The sequence below is a fragment of the Pecten maximus genome, chromosome 14, assembly GCF_902652985.1.
Source record: "Pecten maximus chromosome 14, xPecMax1.1, whole genome shotgun sequence".
Classification (NCBI taxonomy): domain Eukaryota; kingdom Metazoa; phylum Mollusca; class Bivalvia; order Pectinida; family Pectinidae; genus Pecten; species Pecten maximus.
The window spans coordinates 19551138-19574832 of record NC_047028.1 but is presented as its reverse complement, the minus strand read 5'-3'; the positions used below and the strand labels follow the sequence as shown (position 1 = coordinate 19574832).

The 23695-nt window shown below is 35.1% G+C and overlaps 2 protein-coding genes across 2 annotated transcripts; one reads left to right on the top strand and one right to left on the bottom strand.

Moving 5' to 3' along the window:
* Positions 1-237: 237 nt before the first annotated feature.
* Positions 238-7362, bottom strand: LOC117342125 (aprataxin-like). The gene is made up of 6 exons (XM_033904134.1): positions 7123-7362; positions 6374-6492; positions 3873-3926; positions 3317-3420; positions 2555-2636; positions 238-744 (listed from the first exon to the last, which is right to left on the bottom strand). The coding sequence occupies exons 1-6, from the start codon at positions 7300-7302 to the stop codon at positions 663-665; spliced, it is 621 nt and encodes a 206-aa protein (XP_033760025.1). The 5' UTR covers positions 7303-7362; the 3' UTR covers positions 238-662.
* A 17-nt stretch (positions 7363-7379) lies between these two features.
* Positions 7380-22970, top strand: LOC117342124 (RCC1 and BTB domain-containing protein 1-like). The gene is made up of 15 exons (XM_033904133.1): positions 7380-7453; positions 8683-8907; positions 9736-9843; positions 10170-10336; positions 11054-11144; positions 11603-11670; positions 13243-13350; positions 14190-14332; positions 14494-14684; positions 15249-15304; positions 15560-15630; positions 16085-16138; positions 17224-17321; positions 17946-18076; positions 18545-22970. Exons 2-15 carry the CDS (start codon positions 8742-8744, stop codon positions 18683-18685), a joined length of 1593 nt encoding a protein of 530 aa, XP_033760024.1. The 5' UTR covers positions 7380-7453; positions 8683-8741; the 3' UTR covers positions 18686-22970.
* The last annotated feature ends 725 nt before the right edge of the window (positions 22971-23695 follow it).

Genomic DNA, 23695 nt, shown 5'->3' with positions numbered 1-23695 from the left:
TCAAAATCCAAGATGGCTGCCTGTCGGCCATCTTGTTTTCCGATTGGTCTCAAAATGCAATATGCATAACTAGGCACCAAGGGGAACCTACATATGAAATTTGAGAAAGATCCCTTCAGTACTTTCTGAGGATTAGCGATAACAAGAATTGTTTACGGACGGACGGAGGGACGGACGACGGACCACGGACGCAGGGCGATTTGAATAGCCCACCATCTGATGATGGTGGGCTAAAAATGTAATTCTAAAAGCAAAATCTGGAAATCATTTTGAACACAGCATGATGGTTTGATGTCACAATAGGTAGCAGGATGGCTGATGTTGTATCTTACAATAGTTGGACGGCTGGATGTCACAATCTTGCTACTCTGGCACATTTTAAATGATTTCATAGTGAATATTGTGGGTGAATTACATGTGAAGTTGGCAGAGAATTGAAATATCTTCAACAGTACTACTGCATCCAGGAAATTTAAGATTACAGTCGAGTTGAAGATTTCAGTTTTATCAAACTTCCAGCATCATCATTGGTCATTTTGCTCGATACATGAAAAGGCACAAAGCTACAAGGTAGTACATGACTTGCATTAATTTTGCTGGCACACTAGGAGATATAAGAGACAGTTACATGACGATTCCCACTGTTGTCATTCCCACTGTTGTCACGTTACTTTATAGCTGTGAACCTTAATATGTGTCTTTAAGGCTGGCATTGTAGATAATTCTTTTCTACACACATGGCACCTATAAAACAAAAACATATAGCTGTTATCTCAAATACCTGGTTTCACATTATCACAATGATTTAGAATTCCTTATACAACTAATTATATTGCAATGATTGATTCACATACTTATGCAAGGTGGATTCACATAACTGGTGGATTCACATAACTGTTTCACAATGATGGTTTAACATTACCTCATAATGATGCCTTCATACAACTAGGCCACAATGGATTAATATTTGGACTAAATTATAACGAAGGATTCACATGTTGAGTATATTACTCTTATGGTTTCACATGACTACTTCACAAATAGATCACTGTGATGGATTCACATAAATATCAGAATGTTAGAATCACACTGAAATATAGCTTTCCTCGATGTACATATTAGACACCTACTTATATCCTAATACCAGTCATTATCAGATTCTGTATGGTTTGAGAAATACAAGTCCATAATCAAATATAGATGGTTGATACAGGCTATAAGGGGCAGGTTGATATGGGCTGCAAGGGGCAGGTTGATACAGGCTGTAAGGGACAGGTTGATACGGGCTGTAAGGGACAGGTTGATACAGGCTGTAAGGGGCAGGTTGATACGGGCTGTAACAGGCAGGTTGATACGGGCTGTAAGGGGCAGGTTAATACAGGGACAGGTTGATACAGGCTGTAAAGGGAAGGTTGATACAGGCTGTAAGGGGCAGGTTGATACAGGCTATAAGGGTAGGTTGATACGGGCTGTAAGGGGCAGGTTAATACAGGCTGTAAGGGGCAGGTTGATACAGGCTGTAAGGGGAAGGTTGATACAGGCTATAAGGGGCATGTTGTTACAGGCTGTAAGGGGCAAGTTGATATGGGCTGTAAGGGACAGGTTGATATGGGCTGTAAGGGCCAGGTTGATATGGGCTATAAGGGCCAGGTTGATACAGGCTGTAAGGGACAGGTTGATACGGGCTATAAGGGACAGGTTGATATGGGCTGTAAGGAGCAGGTTGATATGGGCTGTAAGGGCCAGGTTGATATGGGCTGTAAGGGGTAGGTTGATACAGGCTATAAGGGGCATGTTGTTACAGGCTGTAAGGGGCAAGTTGATATGGGCTGTAAGGGACAGGTTGATACGGGCTGTAAGGGACAGGTTGATATGGGCTGTAAGGGGCAGGTTGATATGGGCTGTAAGGGACAGGTTTATATGGGCTGTAAGGGGCAGGTTGATATGGGCAGGTTGATACGGGCTGTGAGGGGCAGGTTGATACAGGCTGTGAGGGCAGGTTGATATGGGCTGTAAGGGGCAGGTTGATACTGGCTGTAAGGGGCAGGTAGATATGAGCTGTGAGGGGCAGGTTGATATGAGCTGTGAGGGGCAGGTTGATATGGGCTGTGAGGGGCAGGAAGTTAATTAAAGAGAGTATTATATTGTACGTAATCTGACACCAGTGCCCATATTCATGACACCATATTCATGCTCAAATGGGGCTAAATAGAAATATATTGACTGAATTAATAAAAATGTTTCAATGATTTTAAGGAATTTCGGAAGGACTTCAAGTGAGATATTATTTTCAATGTGCACGCTATTTTATGATTTAATTGAGTTTATAAAAGAAGCTCGGTTGAGCACAGATTTCATGATTGAGCGTGAGAATGATTTCGTGAATACAGCCCAGGAGTTGAATATTTTGTTTCTTTCAAATTAAATAAAGTTGATTTTGCATCTTACTAATTACCTTTGCACTAATGGAGTGTAATGCAAATGACTAATTACACATATTATTTTTGCAATTTGACAAAATAAATAATGTTGAAAGGATTATTGATAAGCTAACCTGAGATTTCGTTTGAGCACATCTTGGAATTTCGTGCTGTCCAGCTGAACCTTCCCCTCATTTTTCAACATCTTTATTATGTCTGAAATATTAAAATATTTAATTCATATTAATTTTCCCCATTTGTCATTCATGTATTTGACAGTACAATTAACTACATGAATTTGACAGTACAATTAACTATCAGATAATTGAATATACAAGTCACTGTCGGAAATTTGATTGACATTTAAAGTCACTATCGGATATTTGAGTAAAAGTCACTATAAGATATTTGACACTACAAAACACTATCAAATATAGTTGACAGTACAAATCACTATTATTTGACAAGAAAAGTCATAATAAAATATAGAAAAGTAAGAGTCACTATCAGGTATTTGACAGTACAAGTCATGATAAGGTATTTGACAGTACAAAGCACTATCATTTATTTGACAGTACACGTCACTGTCAGATATTTGACAATACAAGTCACAATCAGGTATTTGACAGTACAAGCCTTGGTTCCGATCCAAATTTTACATCCTTGAGTGTAATTTCTATACACTGTATGTTTACTGACTAATTATGTATCAGTCTATGAACATTCAGTTGACAGGTATGAGATTCTAATATTGCCTAAATAGTAATGCAAATTATTTCCATTCCTTTTAACAAAAATCTTCATATACTACATATTTCTCTATTATGTGACTAATGTACATGTAAAAAGTTTTTTAAAGAGTGTTTACTTGTGACAAAAAGAAAAACAAGTTTTACCTTTAGAATCATAGAAATATTCAGTAGTAAAAGAATTCCAATGCTTTTTATTCTTCAAACATGGACTGTCAAAGTCTTGGCTAATGACATGGAGGTGTAGATGGCTGAAATCACAAACATTACAAAGATCTCTACAGATCAAAACACACAATTCTATTAAATTAGATAATGGATATCCATTAAAAACTATTTAAAGAATAACTAGTATACATTACATATATATTGAAATCTGTGGCTTGCTATATCAACCCCATCAGAACGACAATTATCATTTAAAATCTAAATACACATATGTACATGTATTATGCATAGCAGTTCAAATATGTCGATTGAAATGTGTATTCCTTAATTTTGTATGTGCAGATATTGTCTTGTATGTATTTTATTGTTATATTTTGTCTATTAAAAGGAAAATTGAATAAAAGAATTATTTAAAAAAATAAAGAAAAAAAAAAAAAGCTAGTATACATTACAAACGAACTATAGCTACTTATAGAATAAGAAAAATAATCTGTTGTTCAATAACAATTAAAGAGAGTTGAATCTAATATCTAACCTCATACTAGGAATGGCATGGTAACCAAGTCGAAACTTCAGGGTTTCATCAGTTCTGAAACATTAAAATATACACAAATTCAGTCAGACTTTCAGCTAATGCATTATGTAAATGTGGATGGACCTGTTGCAAAAAAAAAAACAAGGGCCCAATGGGCCCAAATCGCTCACCTGCAATGCAGTGATCTTTTCATATATGGATCCTGCAGTTATTTGAAAGCATGCTACAGGACCAATATAATGTCTCTCTGCACTTTGGCTTTTCACTAAAAGTCATTTAAAGATTTAAGCATACTTGATCGACGTGACCTTGAATGAAGGTCAAGGTCATTCATTTGAACAAACTTGGTAGCCCTTCACCACAGCATGCTACAGACCCAATATCAACTCCCTGGGACTCTTGGTTATTGAGAAGAAGTTGTTTAAAGATTTTAGCCTTTTTGACCCCTGTGACCTTGAATGAAGGTCAAGGTCATTCATTTGAACAAACTTGGTAGCCCTTTACCCCAGCATGCTACAGACCCAATATCAACTCTCTGGGACTCTTGGTTATTGAGAAGAAGTCGTTTAAAGATTTTAGCCTTTTTGACTCCTGTGACCTTGAATGAAAGTCAAGGTCATTCATTTGAACAAACTTGGTAGCCCTTCACCCCAGCATGCTACAGGCCAAATATTAGGTCTCTGGGACTCTTGGTTATTGAGAAGAAGTCGTTTAAAGATTTTAGCCTTTTTGACTCCTGTGACCTTGAATGAAAGTCAAGGTCATTCATTTGAACAAACTTGGTAGCTCTTTACCCCAGCATGCTACAGGCTAAATATTAGGTCTCTGGGACTGTTGGTTATCGAGAAGAAGTCGTTTAAAGATTTTAGCCTTTTTGGCCCCTGTGACCTTGAATGAAGGTCAAGGCCATTCATTTGAACAAACTAGGTAGCCCTTCATCCCAGCATGCTACAGACCCAATATCAACTCCCTGGGACTGTTGGTTATTGAGAAGAAGTCGTTTGAAGATTTTAGCCTTTTTGACCCCTGTGACCTTGAATGAAGGTCAAGGTCATTCATTTGAACAAACTTGGTAGCCCTTCACCCCAGCATGCTACAGGCCAAATATTAGGTCTCTGGGACTCTTGGTTATTGAGAAGAAGTCGTTTAAAGATTTTAGCCTTTTTGACTCCTGTGACCTTGAATGAAAGTCAAGGTCATTCGTTTGAACAAACTTGGGAGCCCATCACCCCAGCATGCTACAGGCCAAATATTAGGCCTCTGGGACTCTTGGTTATTGAGAAGAAGTCGTTTAAAGATTTTAGCCTTTTTGACTCCTGTGACCTTGAATGACGGTCAAGGTCATTCATTTGAACAAACTTGGTAGCCCTTCACCCCAGCATGCTACAGACCCAATATCAACTCCCTGGGACTCTTGGTTATTGAGAAGAAGTCGTTTAAAGATTTTAGCCTTTTTGACCCCTGTGACCTTGAATGAAAGTCAAGGTCATTCATTTGAACAAACTTGGTAGCCCTTCACCCGAGCATGCTACAGACCCAATATCAAGTCCCTGGGACTCTTGGTTATTGAGAAGAAGTCGTTTAAAGATTTTAGCCTTTTTGACTCCTGTGACCTTGAATGAAAGTCAAGGTCATTCATTTGAACAAACTTGGTAGCCCTTTACCCCAGCATGCTACAGACCCAATATCAAGTCCCTGGGACTCTTGGTTATTGAGAAGAAGTCGTTTAAAGATTTTAGCCTTTTTGACTCCTGTGACCTTGAATGAAGGTCAAGGTCATTCATATGAACAAACTTGGTAGCCCTTCACCCCAGCATGCTACAGACCCAATATCAAGTCCCTGGGTCTTTTGGCTATTTAGAAGAAGTCGTCTAATTTTTTTTTAGCCTTTTTGACTCCTGTGACCTTGAATGAAAGTCAAGGTCATTCATTTGAACAAACTTGGTAGCCCTTTACCCCAGCATGCTACAGACCCAATATCAACTCCCTGGGACTGTTGGTTGTTGAGAAGAAGTCGTTTGAAGATTTTAGCCTTTTTGACTCCTGTGACCTTGAATGAAGGTCAAGGTCATTCATTTGAACAAACTTGGTAGCCCTTCACCCCAGCATGCTACAGGCCCAATATTAGGTCTCTAGGCCTTTTGGTTATTGAGAAGAAGTTGCTTGAATGGAAAGTTGACGCCGGACGGACGGCCGGACGGACGACGGACGCCGCGCCACGGCATAAGCTCACTTGCCCTTCGGGCAGGTGAGCTAAAAATGAAGCATGAATTATGAATCTCTCACCACAGGTGACAAACAATAATTTACTTGTCTATAACGTAACATTTTAATTAAAAACATTATAATCATGTCCACAAGTACATGTGGCTCTCATGATCACTAATCAAAAGAGGTATTTTTGTCTATTGTCTCATGATCATTAGATCAGTCAGAATGAATTAAGTAACAAGAAGGTAGAATATTAAATATTATCACACGGACAACATTGCTATATTTACCTGTGGATGACTTCTTCCCCCTTTTTATGGAGATACTCTAAAAGCTTTATATGCTCAGGCTTCAAGCTTTTCAGGTTGGGGATGTTTTCTTTTGGCAAAACAAGAAAATGGTGCCTTGCCTAAGGTAAAAACAAAAGCTTACAGGTACATGTATCTTAAAGAAATCTCAGAAAATTAGTAAAAATGTACATTTTGATTTTAACTTGGTGCTTAAGAGTATCTAAATCCTAGACCTTATACATACAGTTTATATGCTGTGTTGTTTGATCAGAATAGATTGATATCAAAGAATCAACTTTTTCATGTAATATAGTTGCTTTTCTGAAAAGCTGTAAAAATCATGTTGGCTATACTGTATGAAAGTTTATTTGTATGTTAATTTGATTAACATCTTACAGTGTAAGTAGAACGAATATGCATACCCTGCCTACACTGTTCTCTGACGACGACCATCTGTCAGAAATTGTCCGTCCGTCGTCCAGAGCTACGTTATCGCAGCTACACTGTCAGATGTTGATCAAATTAACATACAAATAAACTTTCAATTTTCGATAGACAAACATTCGATTACATACACTAATATCAGACAATGACGCTACTTTTGTTACGATACAGGAAAACCGTGTCATTTAAGAAATAATTATATTAACCGAAATGAGTCATAAGTAAGATGACATTAAGCGGAATGTATTGATACCTACTTGTAAGCTTATATGCTGACTTCAGCATTCTTAATGAGACTGTTTTACCTTTGGGTATTTGTCTTTAATTATCACAACTCTTTCATCTACATATTCCTGCAGTTCTGGGTCATCCATAGAAGCAAGTAGACCTTTGTTCCAGGCAAAGGTCGGCTTCTTGTTTGAACTAGGTCCCGCATTGCAGCTCTCGTTTTTTCGTTTTTCACCACGAGCATCGAAGGCTGCCATGTTTATACTACTGCCTTAAAGAAAATGTAACGACGTGTTTCATTGGTGGATCTTTAAACATCGACCAATCAAAATACGCTTCACGAAGAAAGGAAACTCACGGCAGCTGATCGATGTAAACTTCCGGTGTAGTCTTTAGAGAACGGAGATGGTAAGTAGCCATGTCTTGTCTTGTAGTGAACTTCCTCCTCTCTCAGGAGAACCTCTGAAGGATCCTTCCTACAGAGTAAAAACAAAAGAGAAGAGATTTAGTGTAAAGTTAAAATCAGAAGTATTAGTATACATATATACATGTAAGTGATTTGGGTAGACTTAGATATTTACATTGATCAGGGTTGTATCAATATTCAGTCCAGGTATAAATATCTAATCTTACTGTGGTCTGTATATATGGATACCAGTTCATAACCACTGTAACAAGCTATAATAATTGTATGTTGCCGATAAGGCCATTGATATAACTGAGGGTTATCATTGTAATTGCTATGAGTACAATGTAGATATAATTGTAGCACAAGAAACCAAAATGGATGCCAAATATAACAAACGTAAACATGCACATTAGTAATCCAGATAGGAATGAAATAAAAATTATGACGATAGCTATATTACACAAATGTTATATGATTGGTGATGAATAAAATGACATAACTGTCTCTGAGTATCTCATGAATAGCGGAATTATTTAAGAGGGTAATTAAACATTTCATCAACTCTAATGTGCCGTCTAAGGGCAAAGAATGTAGGTAACGACAATCTCTTAACTCTGATCTCGTTATCTGTCATGCTCTCAAAGTTTCTATGTCTGCATGCATTCCTTTGGCAAAATGGCAACAGTTTTAAACAGATTTTATTTACATGTTAACTGATTTCGTATATAAATACTGTATACAAACGCCAAAAGTTTAAGACCATTGCTCTCTATGCAAACATCACATGACGTTTCCTCCTTGGGCAGATGTCTGATAATAGTTTGATTTGTCATCCGGCCATTTCCAAACCTTTACATAATCACTATAAATAACTATACATAATAGGCTAATACATGTAACAAATGTTAGACTTGTTCATTTTGTTCTCTTATGGAGTGCTGCTGTGTCCTCGACCATTATTTAAGGAAACAGGGTTTTAACAAGACCAAATGCAACAAACCATCAATGATGCTGCAGATGTTTAAAAAATGATTAGTGTGTTTAATTATAGAAACAAAATAGATGTATATTTGGTAGAAGTAAAAATATTTTTACAGTCAGAAAATGTCTGATTGATTGAAAGCATGATTATCATAACCATAGATTAATAATATATATTCTGTATCAGTATTGTGCCATGATAACACAAACCTATTTTTCGTTTTTCTCTTCAATTTTGCATTTTTAGGATCAAAGATATATGGAACCCAGCTTAACATGTGATTGTACAATCAGAAACTAGCTGTAATGGATGCAAGCAAATGGCCAATTTTCAGCATCCTGGACACAGCTGAACTGCTGAAAGTGAAAAAGATCTGTGTGTTCGGAAGCTCTGGCAATGAAGCTATTTATATCAATGACGATGACGAGGTGTTTGCCCTTGGATCTAACTGTAGTGCCTGTCTAGGACTTGGTAAACTGCTTGATAATTATATATACATTAACAATAATCACACGCATGTTTTGATGCTTATTTTGACTTCATTAAAACAAAATAAAACATCTTAGATTTTCACAGATTAAATCTAACGAAAACTGTTATATTAATTTATGAGGGTAATTCATAGAGCTTCATTCCACAAATGTGAAGTGTATATATTGGGCAGCCCTTAAAAATATCTTTGCTGTAACCTGACGAGGGGTAGGTAGGTAGGGCTGAATTTTTTTTTTATTCAGTTCTGAATAGATATTTTCAACCATTAATACGAAAACAAATCAGAATATAGGAATCAGTATTTATTTTGTGAGAAACAGAAACACACACTAACCTTATTTATTTTGGTTTGGGAGATGTAGTCTCAAATCTGCACAGGAACTTCCGGACATAAATATCCGGAATGGTCAAATCGTTAAAAAACAATGTTTCATTTTTCACAATAAAATTTTTTGAGTCTGCAAGTTTTTTCTGGGTCAGGGTGGGTTACATTAAACCAACTATATTTTTATTTTGGCCTTATAAAGCAAAATATGTACTGTTGACTTCTTTGGTACATGTATCTTCTGGCCATCCACAATTTATCATCAATAAACAGTTAAAATTAATCAGAACTTTTTTTATACAAAAAGATTCATAATTTCAATTTACAAATTTAAAGTGAACAATGAAAAAAAAAGTCTTTTTTTTTAGCAGCACTTGGTAAATCAGCCAATTGCAAGATATCAGTAATCACATAGTAATTATCTGGAACAGTAAGTAAGATGATTCAGAATTATATGATGTATCTGGTGGTATTTTTATTAGGTGATGCTGGTAGCAGTTTTGAGCCAAAGAAGATAGAAGTTTTGTGTAAGAAGAAAGTGATTGATATAGCATTTGGAAGTGGACCCCATGTTTTGGCCGTTACTGCTGGTAAGAGCTAGAAAATGTTAAATTCAACAAAATTGATATATCTAAAATTTTCTTGTGATGGGAGATATTGATGTATCAATCATTAATGTTTTATGGAAAATTTTAGTCAAAACTTTTTTTGTAGAATACTGTTTTAATTTTTAGGTCAAGCATCTAATTAATGTAATAAGTCTCTGTGCATGGTAGTCCCCTCCATTACAAATAAGCTTGCATAAAGAACCCTGGGAGAGATTATGATGTAGTTTGTGACCCATCAAAACCATTTCCTATGTACATTAATATTTATCAATGTTTGATATTTATGAATTATCTCCCTTCCATCACAGCTGGTGAAGTCTACAGCTGGGGTCACAATGGTTACTGTCAGTTGGGGAATGGAGGATCTATGCAAGGATTAATTCCCTTCCTTGTCAGTACCAACCTCCAGGGAAAGAAGGTCACCAAGGTCGCTTGTGGCAGTCACCATTCTGTTGCCCTCACACAGGAAGGGGAGGTAATTAGACTTCAGTGATGAGAATCATAATCTAAATGTATTCATAAAAAGGAAAAAGAAAAAAAAACCATCTGTTGTCACTTGCTATCTTACAATGTGTTATTCTGAATTTTACATTCTTGGAGAGCAGGGGACAATAGATTTTCATGGAAAATAAAATATGAAGCTTTTACAGAGGAATAAAATTAATTCAGGAAAAGTAAATTATGTTGTCTTGACAGGCTACCGAAGGTATGAATACACATTTATACTTTTTACAATATTCATCAAAAGTAAACTAAAACTGTGCATGTTGTTCTCACACAGGAAGGGGAGATAACTTTACTTCTCTCTATCTAATTGTATCCTTATCAACGTATATTCGTGGTAAATAATTTCTATGTTCATACTGGAAGGGGATTTAATATATATATAAAAAAGAAGTTTTGCTATCCTCAGATGAGACAAATAGGTAACTATTTATGAGAAGTACAGGTACTCTGTTGTCATCATTCAGGAAGGGGAGGTAATCCATGAAAAATAAATTATTTTGCTCTCCCACAGGTATGGGAAGAAATAATACTTCTACCTTGGTATGAAAAGTGTATTCATGAGAAATAAAGTACAGGTTCACATTGATGTCTTGTAGGCTTAATAAGTTTTAAAAAGATGACACATAATTATTTTACAGTTATTCTTTTTAGGAAACCTTAACCTGTGATAACTTCATATTTTCAGATTTACGCATGGGGCCAGAACAACTGTGGACAAGTAGGGTCTGGTACTACGACTAACCAGCCAACACCTAGGAAGGTTATGGCTGTCATAGGTCAGTACTACTAATAGGGCAAGTTCTTTTAGAGCTACAGAAAAAGATGTACGTTATGGATGTTGTAAAACAAGACAGAGTTTTGTCATCTAAACAGGACAATGAATATGTTAGCATTCATGATTTTAGTTGTTGTGATAAACAATTTTTGTGATATTAAGTGTATTACAAATATACAATTATATTATTAAGGTAATTGCTCATTCGCCCTGCATACCTCCTAGTATCCAGTAGAAGGGCCAGAACACTTGGATCCACCCAAGTACATACAAATGCCATTGGTTTTATCCTCACATTTGTATATTATCAAGATCTGTACCAGACAATCCATTTTGTTGATATATATTTCTTGTATGGTCTATATTCACAGTACCAAGCATTTACTGTTGAAAACAATAACATTGTTAGTTGTTTCCTTTTTTATAAGATTAATTCCATAATTGTGTATTCATGGACAGGAACAAAGATTGTGACGTCCATTGCCTGTGGTCAGACATCGACTATGGCTCTGATGGATAGTGGTGAGGTAGGTCTGAGATATCTATCCCACGTTGTCATGATACGTGTGTATGATCTGATGGATAGTGGTGAGGTAGGTCCGAGATATATCCGACGTTGTCATGGTACGTGTGTATGATCTGATGGATAGTGGTGAGGTAGGTCTGAGATGTATCCCACGTTGTCATGATACGTGTGTATGATCTGATGGATAGTGGTGAGGTAGGTCTGAGATATATCCCACGTTGTCATGGTACGTGTGTATGATCTGATGGATAGTGGTGAGGTAGGTCTGAGATATATCCCACGTTGTCATGATACGTGTGTATGATCTGATGGATAGTGGTGAGGTAGGTCTGAGATATATCCCACGTTGTCATGATAGTGGTGAGGTAGGTCTGAGATATATCCCACGTTGTCATGGTACGTGTGTATGATCTGATGGATAGTGGTGAGGTAGGTCTGAGATATATCCCACGTTGTCATGATACGTGTGTATGATCTGATGGATAGTGGTGAGGTAGGTCTGAGATATATCCCACGTTGTCATGGTACGTGTGTATGATCTGATGGATAGTGGTGAGGTAGGTCCGAGATATATCCCACGTCATGATACGTGTGTATGATCTGATGGATAGTGGTGAGGTAGGTCTGAGATATATCCCACGTTGTCATGATACGTGTGTATGATCTGATGGATAGTGGTGAGGTAGGTCTGAGATATATCCCACGTTGTCATGATACGTGTGTATGATCTGATGGATAGTGGTGAGGTAGGTCTGAGATATATCCCATGTTGTAATGATACGTGTGTATGATCTGATGGATAGTGGTGAGGTAGGTCTGAGATATATCCCACGTTGTCATGGTACGTGTGTATGATCTGATGGATAGCGGTGAGGTAGGTCTGAGATATATCCCACGTTGTCATGGTACGTGTGTATGAGCAGAGAGATGTATACAAGAAACTATAAAAAATACCAACCAAAAGCAAAACTTGGAATATTTCCCTATTTCTAAGATGGAAACGTATCAACTGTAGACCGAGGAATCTAGAATATTTCCCTACTTTGATTCAGATAAAGAAACCAATCTCAAACCAAGAAGAATCTAGAATATTGATATTTTCCCCATTTTTAATTCAGAAAAACTGTTCATACCTAGAGAATAGATTCCTGTCGATTTCGTTTTTTTCACTGGTCCGTTTCTGTTTCACCTTCCTAGTGGGGAGTGTTTTGTTTGCCATTACTTTTCAAATTAAAATAGTTATGTTATTGAAGTACAATAAATCATTAATGTAATATTTTTTCTTCATCGGCAGCACAGCTTTTGTTTTTGTTACCTAATACTGAAAGCAAACATGACACCATTCATTGACAGAAAAACTCTAGATGGATAATACAGGAAACAGATCTGTGAAATGTGGGAGTGCTTATTAAAATAAATATATTAAACTATATTTAGTCTGTGCAATTATGTATATACCAGGTAGTTATCAAAATTACACATAGTACATTTAGCCAGCAGGCACATTCACAGTGATTTTCTGGATACATACTGTACACATAGATGTTATCATTACCCTATTTGATAATTTCAGATGTTTGGTTGGGGGTACAATGGAAATGGTCAACTTGGACTGGGCAACAATGTCAACCAGCCGAATCCCTGTAAGGTACAAGGTCTGCAGGGCATCATCATCTCACAGGTGGGTTACAGATATTGTCATGTTCAGCAAATTGAAGGAAGACTTCTGGTTTGTTAATGCTCAACTGATATGTCTTGTAGTGGATATCTTTACTGTAGGGAAAAGACTTTGTTGTTTTTATGAGAGGCTGCGATAGATCAATCAGTTAAATGTGCTGGCTACGTAACCTCAGGTTAAGGGTCGAGGTGCATGGTTCAAATGTCTGTATCCATAGTCCTTTGTGCTTCTTGGGGAGCGAGAAATGGACCAGTCTTTGCTGTCGTGGTTGTGTCCTTTGGCAAGACACTTTACTCTTATTGCTGTATATGGCATGCGATGGGCCTACTGTATGTTACAGTGAGGTAGTCACCAACTACTACAATGAGATCCCCTCTCAAAATGACCCTGGCTGTTGATGGGCCAATAAACCCCGGAAACAAGTAAATAAAAAGTTTTCTTGTTTGTTGTGTTTATTGCACTGTGTACAGCCAGAGTCTGTCAAGATCTAATGCTTTAGTTTTATAAAATAGATTTCACAAGAATATGTATAAACTGCTGCAGTACAAGATTTGCTGTAAAGAGACATTTTAAGTGTTTGCAATTTTGACTATGTAATTATTCAAATCAAAAGCTAAGTAATATGTATAAAGATATTGTTGTTGAAATTACAATTTGAAAAGATACAACTGACTTTTCAAAATAACTACATTGAACATCAGGATAGACTTAATATCTAATAAGGCATTATGTATATTGTTACTTATTTTTCAATAATAATGATGAATATGTTGACATTTATAAAACACTAGCTAGTATTGATAATTAGTTCAAAAGTGAAATTAACTGCTTGACTATTTAAGGTGGTTTGTGGGTACGCCCACACGCTGGCTTTGTCAGATGAAGGTACCCTGTACACATGGGGAGCAAACTCGTACGGACAACTGGGTACTGGTAACAAGGCCAACCAGGTGGCACCGACAAAGGTGGAAACTGATGGGGAAAGGTGGGTATAATTAAAAGGCAAATTTATATTGATATGGGTTTTGAAACATTTTCTTCAGATTGGTATAATCCTATACTGGTTATAATGTAAGAGCGTCTGTTCACATATTATTGAGTTATAATTTTGGAGTGTATATAATACAGAGTTATCTACCCTGTTAGGATGGTGGAGGTTGCAGCGAGCCACTATGCCCACGTTTCAGCATCACTGACAGAGAATGGGAACGTGTATATGTGGGGTCAGTGTCGTGGTCAGTCCATCACATCAGCCATTAGCACAAAGTTCCATTGTACTGATGATGTTCTGGCAGCGTTCGCGTCGCCTCCTGTCACCTGGAGAATGTACTGCGTGGGTAAGTAACTAGGTAATGGGGAAAATATCAGTTACATAACTTGTGAACAATCCATTTGTTTTAAGACAATAAGATATGTTTACTCTAAGATAATCTCCACTGCGTATGTCACCCCTTGGCCTATTACATAAAAAAAAAATTACAAATGAAATTGAGTCCACAAATACTTCCATTAGATACAAAATTCAGTTTATAAATACAATTCATTTAAGATTATAATCATCTATACACAAATTTGAGAAGGACTGTTTGAATGTGTCATGTAAAGTCCAGTGTAATCTGCCAAATTATAAATATTTCTCTCTTAAATTAATTAATTGCTAAATGATATGTACATGTAATCTTCCAGTTACAGTCTTGTGGCTACAAGGCATTTTCCAATTACTTAACAGTAATGATATTTAGTAATTTGGTTACTTCAACATGCTTATGCAGGTATATTTTTTTTTTACTTTATGCTGGGATCAAAAATATGTTCTGACTGTATAATGTTATATCTTGATTTTCAGTTTTAGATATTTTAAATATATACAATCTATCACCTTGTGTATTGGTAACTTGTAGATCAAATGAGAGGGAGCAAGATTTCAGAGAATGTCTCTAAGAGCTTTGATGATCCGGTGAGTGATAATCTTTCAAGATAAGAAATACTGCTCTGTAAATATTAGGATGAATACATAAAGCTGAATGTTAGATTAAGTAAATTTAAGGTAAAAAAAAGACAAAACAAAAATAATCAAGCAGCTTTTTCATTTCCCTCTTTCAGCTGAGATATTTGAAATACCTGGTATGTACTATCATTATACATTGATGAAAGTGGACTGTGAGTATTGATAGTAAGACCAATATTTAATGAATCATAATTTTGTCCACAGTCTACATCTGACATGAAGTTTATTGTGGAAGGAAAAACTATCCATGTCCATAAAGCCATTCTGAAAATAAGGTATAATTCTTAAATGAATTAATATCAGTGTTACACTACTTGACAATGTGTACATCTCGCAGGGCTGTTAGGTTCTGATCTGATGGTGCTGTAACTAATTTCACTTTCATACAAATTATTGACAATGTGACTGGTATTATTATTGTTCTTTCTCATTAGATATATGTTATATATTTCACTTTCTGGGGAAAAGTGATAAAATATAAAAATATCAAAATGTAGAAATATGTTTTCTGCAGTTGTATTTAATTCAATTCTGAAAAAAAGTGTTTTCCCTATTTTAGATCAGATACAATATAATTGACTTACTGAGTATTGAATTTTCCCAATTTCATTCACATGAATTTAATGTTGGACTTTTAAAAACGTATAAGTAATGCTCATTTTTTTCTGTGTTATAATTAGTTATATCAATTTGAAATGATCTAATTCTGTTTTTTTTCTTACAAAACAGGTGTGAACATTTTAAAACCATGTTCCAGTCTTGCTGGGAGGAGGATGACAAAGAGTGAGTAATACAATCACATTATCAAATAAATGTTGAGAACTTATAAAATCAATGCAAAGTAAATATAAAAGTATAATTGCTTGAAAGTCGAAATACTTAGTAAAGCAATTTTTAAATTTTTGAGATCAAGTTTTGAAACAACCATTGAAGTCAACTTCTAACTTAGCCACTCCACATTAAATCAAACTGATTGCCACCTTGAAAACAAGTCACTAGGAGAGTTTTGGATCATAGCTAAAATGTTAAAAACACTGACTTCAGATTATAGATTTGTTTATAATTTCAATAAGACAAGCTACACATGCTCTTTGCATTTTCTTAACAATTGTATGATGTCATGGCAACAATACAATGACATCACACCGACAATTCAATCATGTCATATCAACACTGTCTTGCATTGATGTAACGTCAATATTAGATACATAAGAGGGTAAACAGGGTAAGAGAAAAATAATCATTTATCCCTATGGAAGCCTCCTCTTTGGCAACTTAAGAATCTTCCCCCTCAGGTTGAGATTAATAGAATCTTTCACCCCCTTGGGGGTGATACAGGGGAATCTCAACCCGAGGGGAAGATTCTTAAGTTGCCAAACACGAGGCTTGCCGAGTGTTTGGCAGCTTAATTATCTTACCCCGAGGATTGAGATTTCCCTGTCTCACTTCCATGGGGGTGAATAATTATTTTTCTCTTACCCTGTTTACCCTCTTACAATGTATGTGTTTAATATTGACATTACATTAATGCTTGGAAATGTTGATGTGACTTGATTGAATTGTCGACGTGACATCATTGTACTGTTGCCGTGACGTCATGGTATTGTTGACGTGGCGAAATACAATTGTTGAGAACGTGAAAAGAGCACGTGTAGCTTGCCTTTTCCCTAGGGCGAGATAAGAAAATCTCACCCAAGTAAAACTGCGGATATCCCTGTCCAGGGAAAAAAAATCCCCTCTCTCACCCCTAAGGAATTGAAAGATTCTGTTATCCATATTTACCCAGCATATTACTGCAATAAATAATCTCTGTTTTCTGATCCATATGACAGAGCTGATTTATCAGATACAAATTGTGTTTCCCACAGTAACATAGAGATCAGCCAGTTTAGTTACATAGTGTATCGGGCCTTCCTCAGATACCTCTACACGGATGTGGTGGACCTTAAGCCAGAGGAAGCAATAGGTAAGGAAAGTGTCTATTCTCTGACTCAAATGTAGGTTTTATCTGGATCTAACATTAGAGTTTAGATTATACACTGTATACATTATATTTTTACATTGTTAAATGGGTGTCTGGTGTTGGACAGGCAACTGAATCAAAACATGAAAAATTCTGGTAATGGTTGGTTTCATCAAATTTTGGGATGCCTCGAAGAAAAATATCATATTCGATAGCGTTAAAAATAAGCAAATTATAGTATACATGTAATTATTAATTTTTGCTTGGCTGTGTCAGTTTTCTCCAGGCCTTCCTGTTTCCTCTCATAGTAAGACCCTTTACACAATATCATCTGTGCTAAGAAGAAAAAAAGTTTTATAAATTACATGTATATTACATATTGGATAATTTTGTAAATGAGACTAGTGTCTCTAGTTATGCACTAAATATGTAGTGGCTTACGGTTCCAGAAAAATATCACTTTACAAATTGTATGTGATATTCAAATCTTCCAACTAGGTTCTACACCCATACCTTGTCTAACCTTTATCTTGTCATTTTGTATTTGAAAAAAAAATGACATGAAATTACTGTTAAACAACTTGCATAAATGCTTTGCTAATGCAAGAATTATTGATCTATGCAAAGGTTTGCTGGACCTTTCGAACTCCTACTGTGAATGTTTACTGAAGAAACACTGTGAGAAAATTATAAAGAAGGGAATCAACGTGGAGAATGTGGCCATGTTGTACGCTGCTGCCATCAAATTTGAGGCAAAGGTAATAACTTTATGATGATTTTTACTGATTTTTAAAATTGACAAGTGATACATGAACTTTTGTCTTCATGCTTCTTTTATTTTGTGATGTCATATTTCTGCAACACCATGAATTCAATTCAGATCAAGTAAAGTTTTATTTAAGCGAATCTATTATATTTAGTTGTCACCTAGTGGAAAGTCGACTTCTCTTTAGTGTATCAACAATATCAATATGTTAGAATTGATAATTTTATCTAGCATTAATTGCATCAACAAAACCAAAAACTTCAGAATTACTTTTTAGTATGTCAATTTGAGTTGGAGAATTTTTTCAATAAATGCAAAAAAAAAAAAGACTAAAAAACCAAAAAATCATCAGAATACTTTTGACAGCTACATAAACTTGCTGATTAGCAGTTTGTTATGTTATAGCAGTTGGTCATTATTAAAATCTTCATGATCATGTTATATTTTTTTTTGCAAACAGGAGCTGGAAGAGTTCTGTTTCCGTTTTGCCCTGAACCACATGACGGTAGTAACTCAAACTGAGGCTTTTGGTAATTTGGATGAAGCTGTCGTCAAGGCATTTATACGTAAAGCTGCTTCATGTGGGGCCTTCAGATACTGAAACACTTAAAGCACCAAAAACATTTCAGGCATACTGAAATGGACCAAACTGATAGATTTTGTCTTTGTTTTAATTACACAAATATTATTGTAATCTATGCTGATTATGTTTAGCCAGAGTGGCCATGTTTGTGTCAATAACAATGTGATAACAAACATTTCACAAAGTGATATCTGCAGTAGGTCTTCCTCTTGTCGAGTTAAAAGACTTTGCCTATTATATTACTACAATGTCATCTTTCATGATTTTTTGTCATTGAGACATTTTTGTTTCATATTCATATCCGTGTTTATATAATGATTGGACAACACATTCCTGATAACAGTTGTGGATTTACATGCAAACAGTCTCTCTATTTTTTTTTATTTTTTTTTAATAAAATACAAAATTAATTGAAAACAAAACCTCCTTGACTATTATTCGATAAGTAAAAAAGTGTTTAGAAGAAAAGGCATCACTTTTAACATAAATTACCATTCTGGGTACCTTCCTTTTACCTAGCTTTTCCAATTTAACATCCAGATTTTAAGCACTCTTTACTTAAACAGTTGAGAGATGACAATTTTAATGCTCTCTAAATTAATATTTTTGCAGATTGCTTAATTTTAGTGTGGTTCCAAAAATTACTTTTCCCTCTGGTATGGACACCAAAATCAGAGTTTGAATAAGACTTTTTATGTTAAAGGCAATTATCATCTGCTTCATGTGATGTTTGGTAGAAGTTTTAAATATTGTTTGTAATTAAAAACGATCATGATAGTAAACAGATAGTGTATGTATTTAAATACCATTATATGATACGTGTATCGATCACAACAGCAGTCCAAGTGGTAACATTTTAGACTTTTATTACTTTGTCGACCGGTTTCGCCTTATGTCGGCTTCATCAGGATAAATTCTTACAAATATTTTTACCCTATTGTACATTAAATGCGGCTCCTGTATGAGTCTAACATGAAGAATGTTGTCATAATCACATACTATTTTTAGACTCATACCGGAGCCGCATTTAATGTACAATAGGGTAAAAATATATGTAAGAATTTGTCCCGATGAAGCCGACATAAGGCGAAACCGGTCGACGAAGTAATAAAAGTCTAAAAAGTTACCACTTCGACTGCTGTTGTGATCGACACACGTATCGTATTTCTCCTATTGCTCGATCACCCTGCATACCATTGGGTATCCAGTGGAGAAGTGGAGGACCCTCTATCCATCCTACGAAAAGCATGGTGTTGGCTCTATTACCTGCTTCCTTCTATATAAATACTCTATGTATCATATCAACCATTCCATATCAATGAAGTAAATCTGGACAAAGCTTTCCCTCAAACTCCCTCAAATTCCCTCAGATGGACGAGTTGTCAAGAGAAGCATATGGATATGTGAATAGCTATTGGTACTATAATTTTGCATTTGTGTGATTATTTATTTTGAGTCAGTGTGGATTTTATCATATTTTAATGCTTACAGATCCACAAGTACCATCATTTAATGAGTTCTGTTGTTAAAACCATAAAATAATTAAGTATACCTATTTCATTAATTAACTGTTCTAATTCCCTCAAAATGACTATTGGTTAAGATTTTGATGGCACAGTTTTTAAATAGATAAGTATGTCGGGTATTACTACTCAAGTTTTTAACTACTGAGATGGTTATCAGGTTACCGTTGCTATATCAAGTCTTTTATTTGAAAGGAACTCCGATATTCAGAATGTGATAAATTGGTCTTTCCAAATGTTGCTTATTAATTCCTATTATAACTTTAGATAGATAGGGAGAGTACAGCCAGGCATGTGATCCCAACATTCCACTGTGGGTGTACAAATCTGAAGGATGTTTTATGAATATTTAACTTACATGGTAGTATTAATCATGCAGGTGATGATAAAAGATAATCTGTCAATATATATTTGAAGGGTCCTTTTCATTTATCACGGTCCAAACGGTTTGACCAGAGTTGTTTGTTTATGAAATAAGGGGGGACCTGGTAATATTTTGCTGTTTTCAGACGAGCTTTGAAAAAAAAATTCAAGGCCTGCATCAACATCTGCAAGTCTGTCAAGATATATACCTGAAATATTACAGATAAAACCGGACAAACTGGTTTGTCCACATAAACAAACAGGTCCTATGCGTCACTGGTGCTGGGTGATATTACATATCCAATCCCGTGTGATATTTTCAGTTATTCTTTTAGTCTAGATATTTTACTAATAGCTTTATTTTATTCATTTTGCTCACTGTAAATTTTTGTTTTATATCATAATAAATATACCCCGACATATTTTACCAATGTATTAAAGAAAAATATCGAATTAGTTGCCATGCTGTCCTTTGTTTTCGCTCACAATCCAAGTAAGTACAAGCTTACTACATTTTATTTAGTTAGAATGAGAACAGAATTTGTCAGTTCTAATAACTTGAATATGACTTTATCATGCTTTTTGTTATTAATAGCTTTTTCTTTATTTAACACAAAACCATTGTATGACTTTGTTTTTAAATTATGACATTTTGACTATGTTGTTTTATTTTATTGTTTCAAATTTCATGCATTTATTGATATCTATTTTTTATTAATATTTTTCACAATTTAGTTTTTAAATTTTAAAATAATAGTCAGAAAGAGTGAGTTCTAAGTTAAAACGGAATATGCATTTTATCATTTCCTGGTGATTGACTTTCATGTTGTAAGCATGTATTATATAATATTAGTTTTGTGTGATTTTATGTGGAAGTCATACTGGAATAGATAAGATATCCAGCAGAATGATACAGATATGTTTAAAGTGTATTTGTCATAGTTAATTCATGAAATGTGAAGCTTGTTGAAGATACATTGCATGTCTATAGTGAAGCTCATTAAAGATACATGGTATGTCTATAGAGAAGCTCAATAAAGATACATTGTATGTCTATAGTGAAGCTCATTAAAGATACATTGTGTGTATATAGTGAAGTTCAATAAAGATACATTGTATGTCTAAAGGGAAGCTCATTGAAGTTACATTGTATATCTTTAGTGAAGCTCATTAAAGATACATTGTGTGTATATAGCAGTGAAGTTCATTAAAGATACATTGTATGTCTATAGAGAATCTCAATAAAGATACATTGTATGTCTATAGAGAAGCTAATTAAAGATACATTGTATGTCTATAGAGAATCTCAATAAAGATACATTGTATGTCTATAGAGAAGCTCAATAAAGATACATTGTATGTCTATAGAGAATCTCAATAAAGATACATTATATGTCTAGAGAAGCTCAATAAAGATACATTGTATGTCTAAAGTGAAGCTCATTGAAGTTACATTGAAGCTCATTAAAGATACATTGTATGTTTATAGTGAGACTCACTAAAGATACATTGTATGTCTATATAGTGAAGCTCATTGAAGATATATTGTATGTCTATAGCGAAGCTCATTTAAAATATACTGTATGTCTTTTTTGAAGCTTGTTGAAGATACATTGTATGTTTATTGTGTAGTTGAAGCATGAATTGAAATACATTGTATCAGACATGTATATAACACATGTCATATGTGATATATGTCTCCGATTGTATACTCATGAAAGTTTAAGCTCATTGCATATAATGAATAATATATGCATGTACATCATGCATTTATAGCAGTTGAAGGAGGCTAGGAATGCATGTATACCTGTACAATGTATCAATTGAAGATTTAAGCGTAAAATTATGCTAAGTATATGCACGGACTTAGATGATGTAATTGTTGAGGTCCTATGGCCTTTCAGCTGACGATGATGATGTAATATAAGTCTGTGGTATATGTATGTAAGAATTGAATGTACAACCTATTAGACTGTGAAGTATTTGATTGTGGTACATGTTTTTGATATTGTACGTTTACTGACAGTTTATACTTTAAACTGTTATCTAAAGTATTCCCCATATAGTTCATCCATTGAATGACATATGTTTGTGACTTCTATGTGGGAAAGATGTTCAATTGTTCAGTTTAAGACGATGGGTGCTTTATATCATATTCATTGTGTCTCAACGAAGGACAATCTGACTGTTTCAGTATGAATGGAGGTTTGTTTTTGAAAAAAAAAACAATGGTCGGTTTAAAAAATCTCTTTAATTGTACAGAACATGTGTAGAAAACAATTTGAAAGCAGTTTTATTTGTTGTTAACCTGTTAATTCTCGTGTGTGTTCATAACTTATTGCCACGTGAAGTGGAACCATAAAATGGTCAATAGAGCCAAAAGTGTGTGACGTTATTAAATATGTTAATCTCATGAATTAATGTGTTGTTTATGTATTGGTTAATAGTGCTGATTTCATCTGGATTTTCCAATTCATAACAATGTTCATTTTTACAACAATGTTTAAATTTAGATAAACTACCGCTGCCGCTGGCGTGGACGATTAGTGTATAGTTAGTTATATTCGCCCTCATTTAATTCCCGCGAACACATCCAGAGAATATATATATATATACCAATAAATGTATGAATGTATATTGCAGAATGTTAATCAGGCGTTGTTGTGCAAAATTTAATACCCAAGACTAGGTCAGATTGTGACAGCCTTGGAACGTTAACATTAGCCCCCTCTAACTTAACAACTATACAGTAATAAGCGTGTTTATGAAACCGATGTACGTGTAACTAATAGCAGTAGTAGGAATGATATAGTTATTCTCGAATTCGAGAATTAAAAACAACGAAGTGAATCTGCTAGTGATTATTACATACCCTTAACCCACCATTGTTGGCGGCAAGCTTTCGATCATGTTTGATATAGAGGATTAATTTTGGAAATGAAAAAAATTATGAAATAGTTTAAACACTCTGAACTCTCTGAAAGAAAACAACTTCATCTCTGACAGAAAATAATCAGTTGTTAGAAAAAAGTGTACTTCTTCTGAAAGGGTTCTTGAAGCTATGTTCCTCGGGGTTCAGTTTTAGGGCCACTTTTATTTCTATTTCATATATGATATTTCAGATATGCTGATGATACTGCAT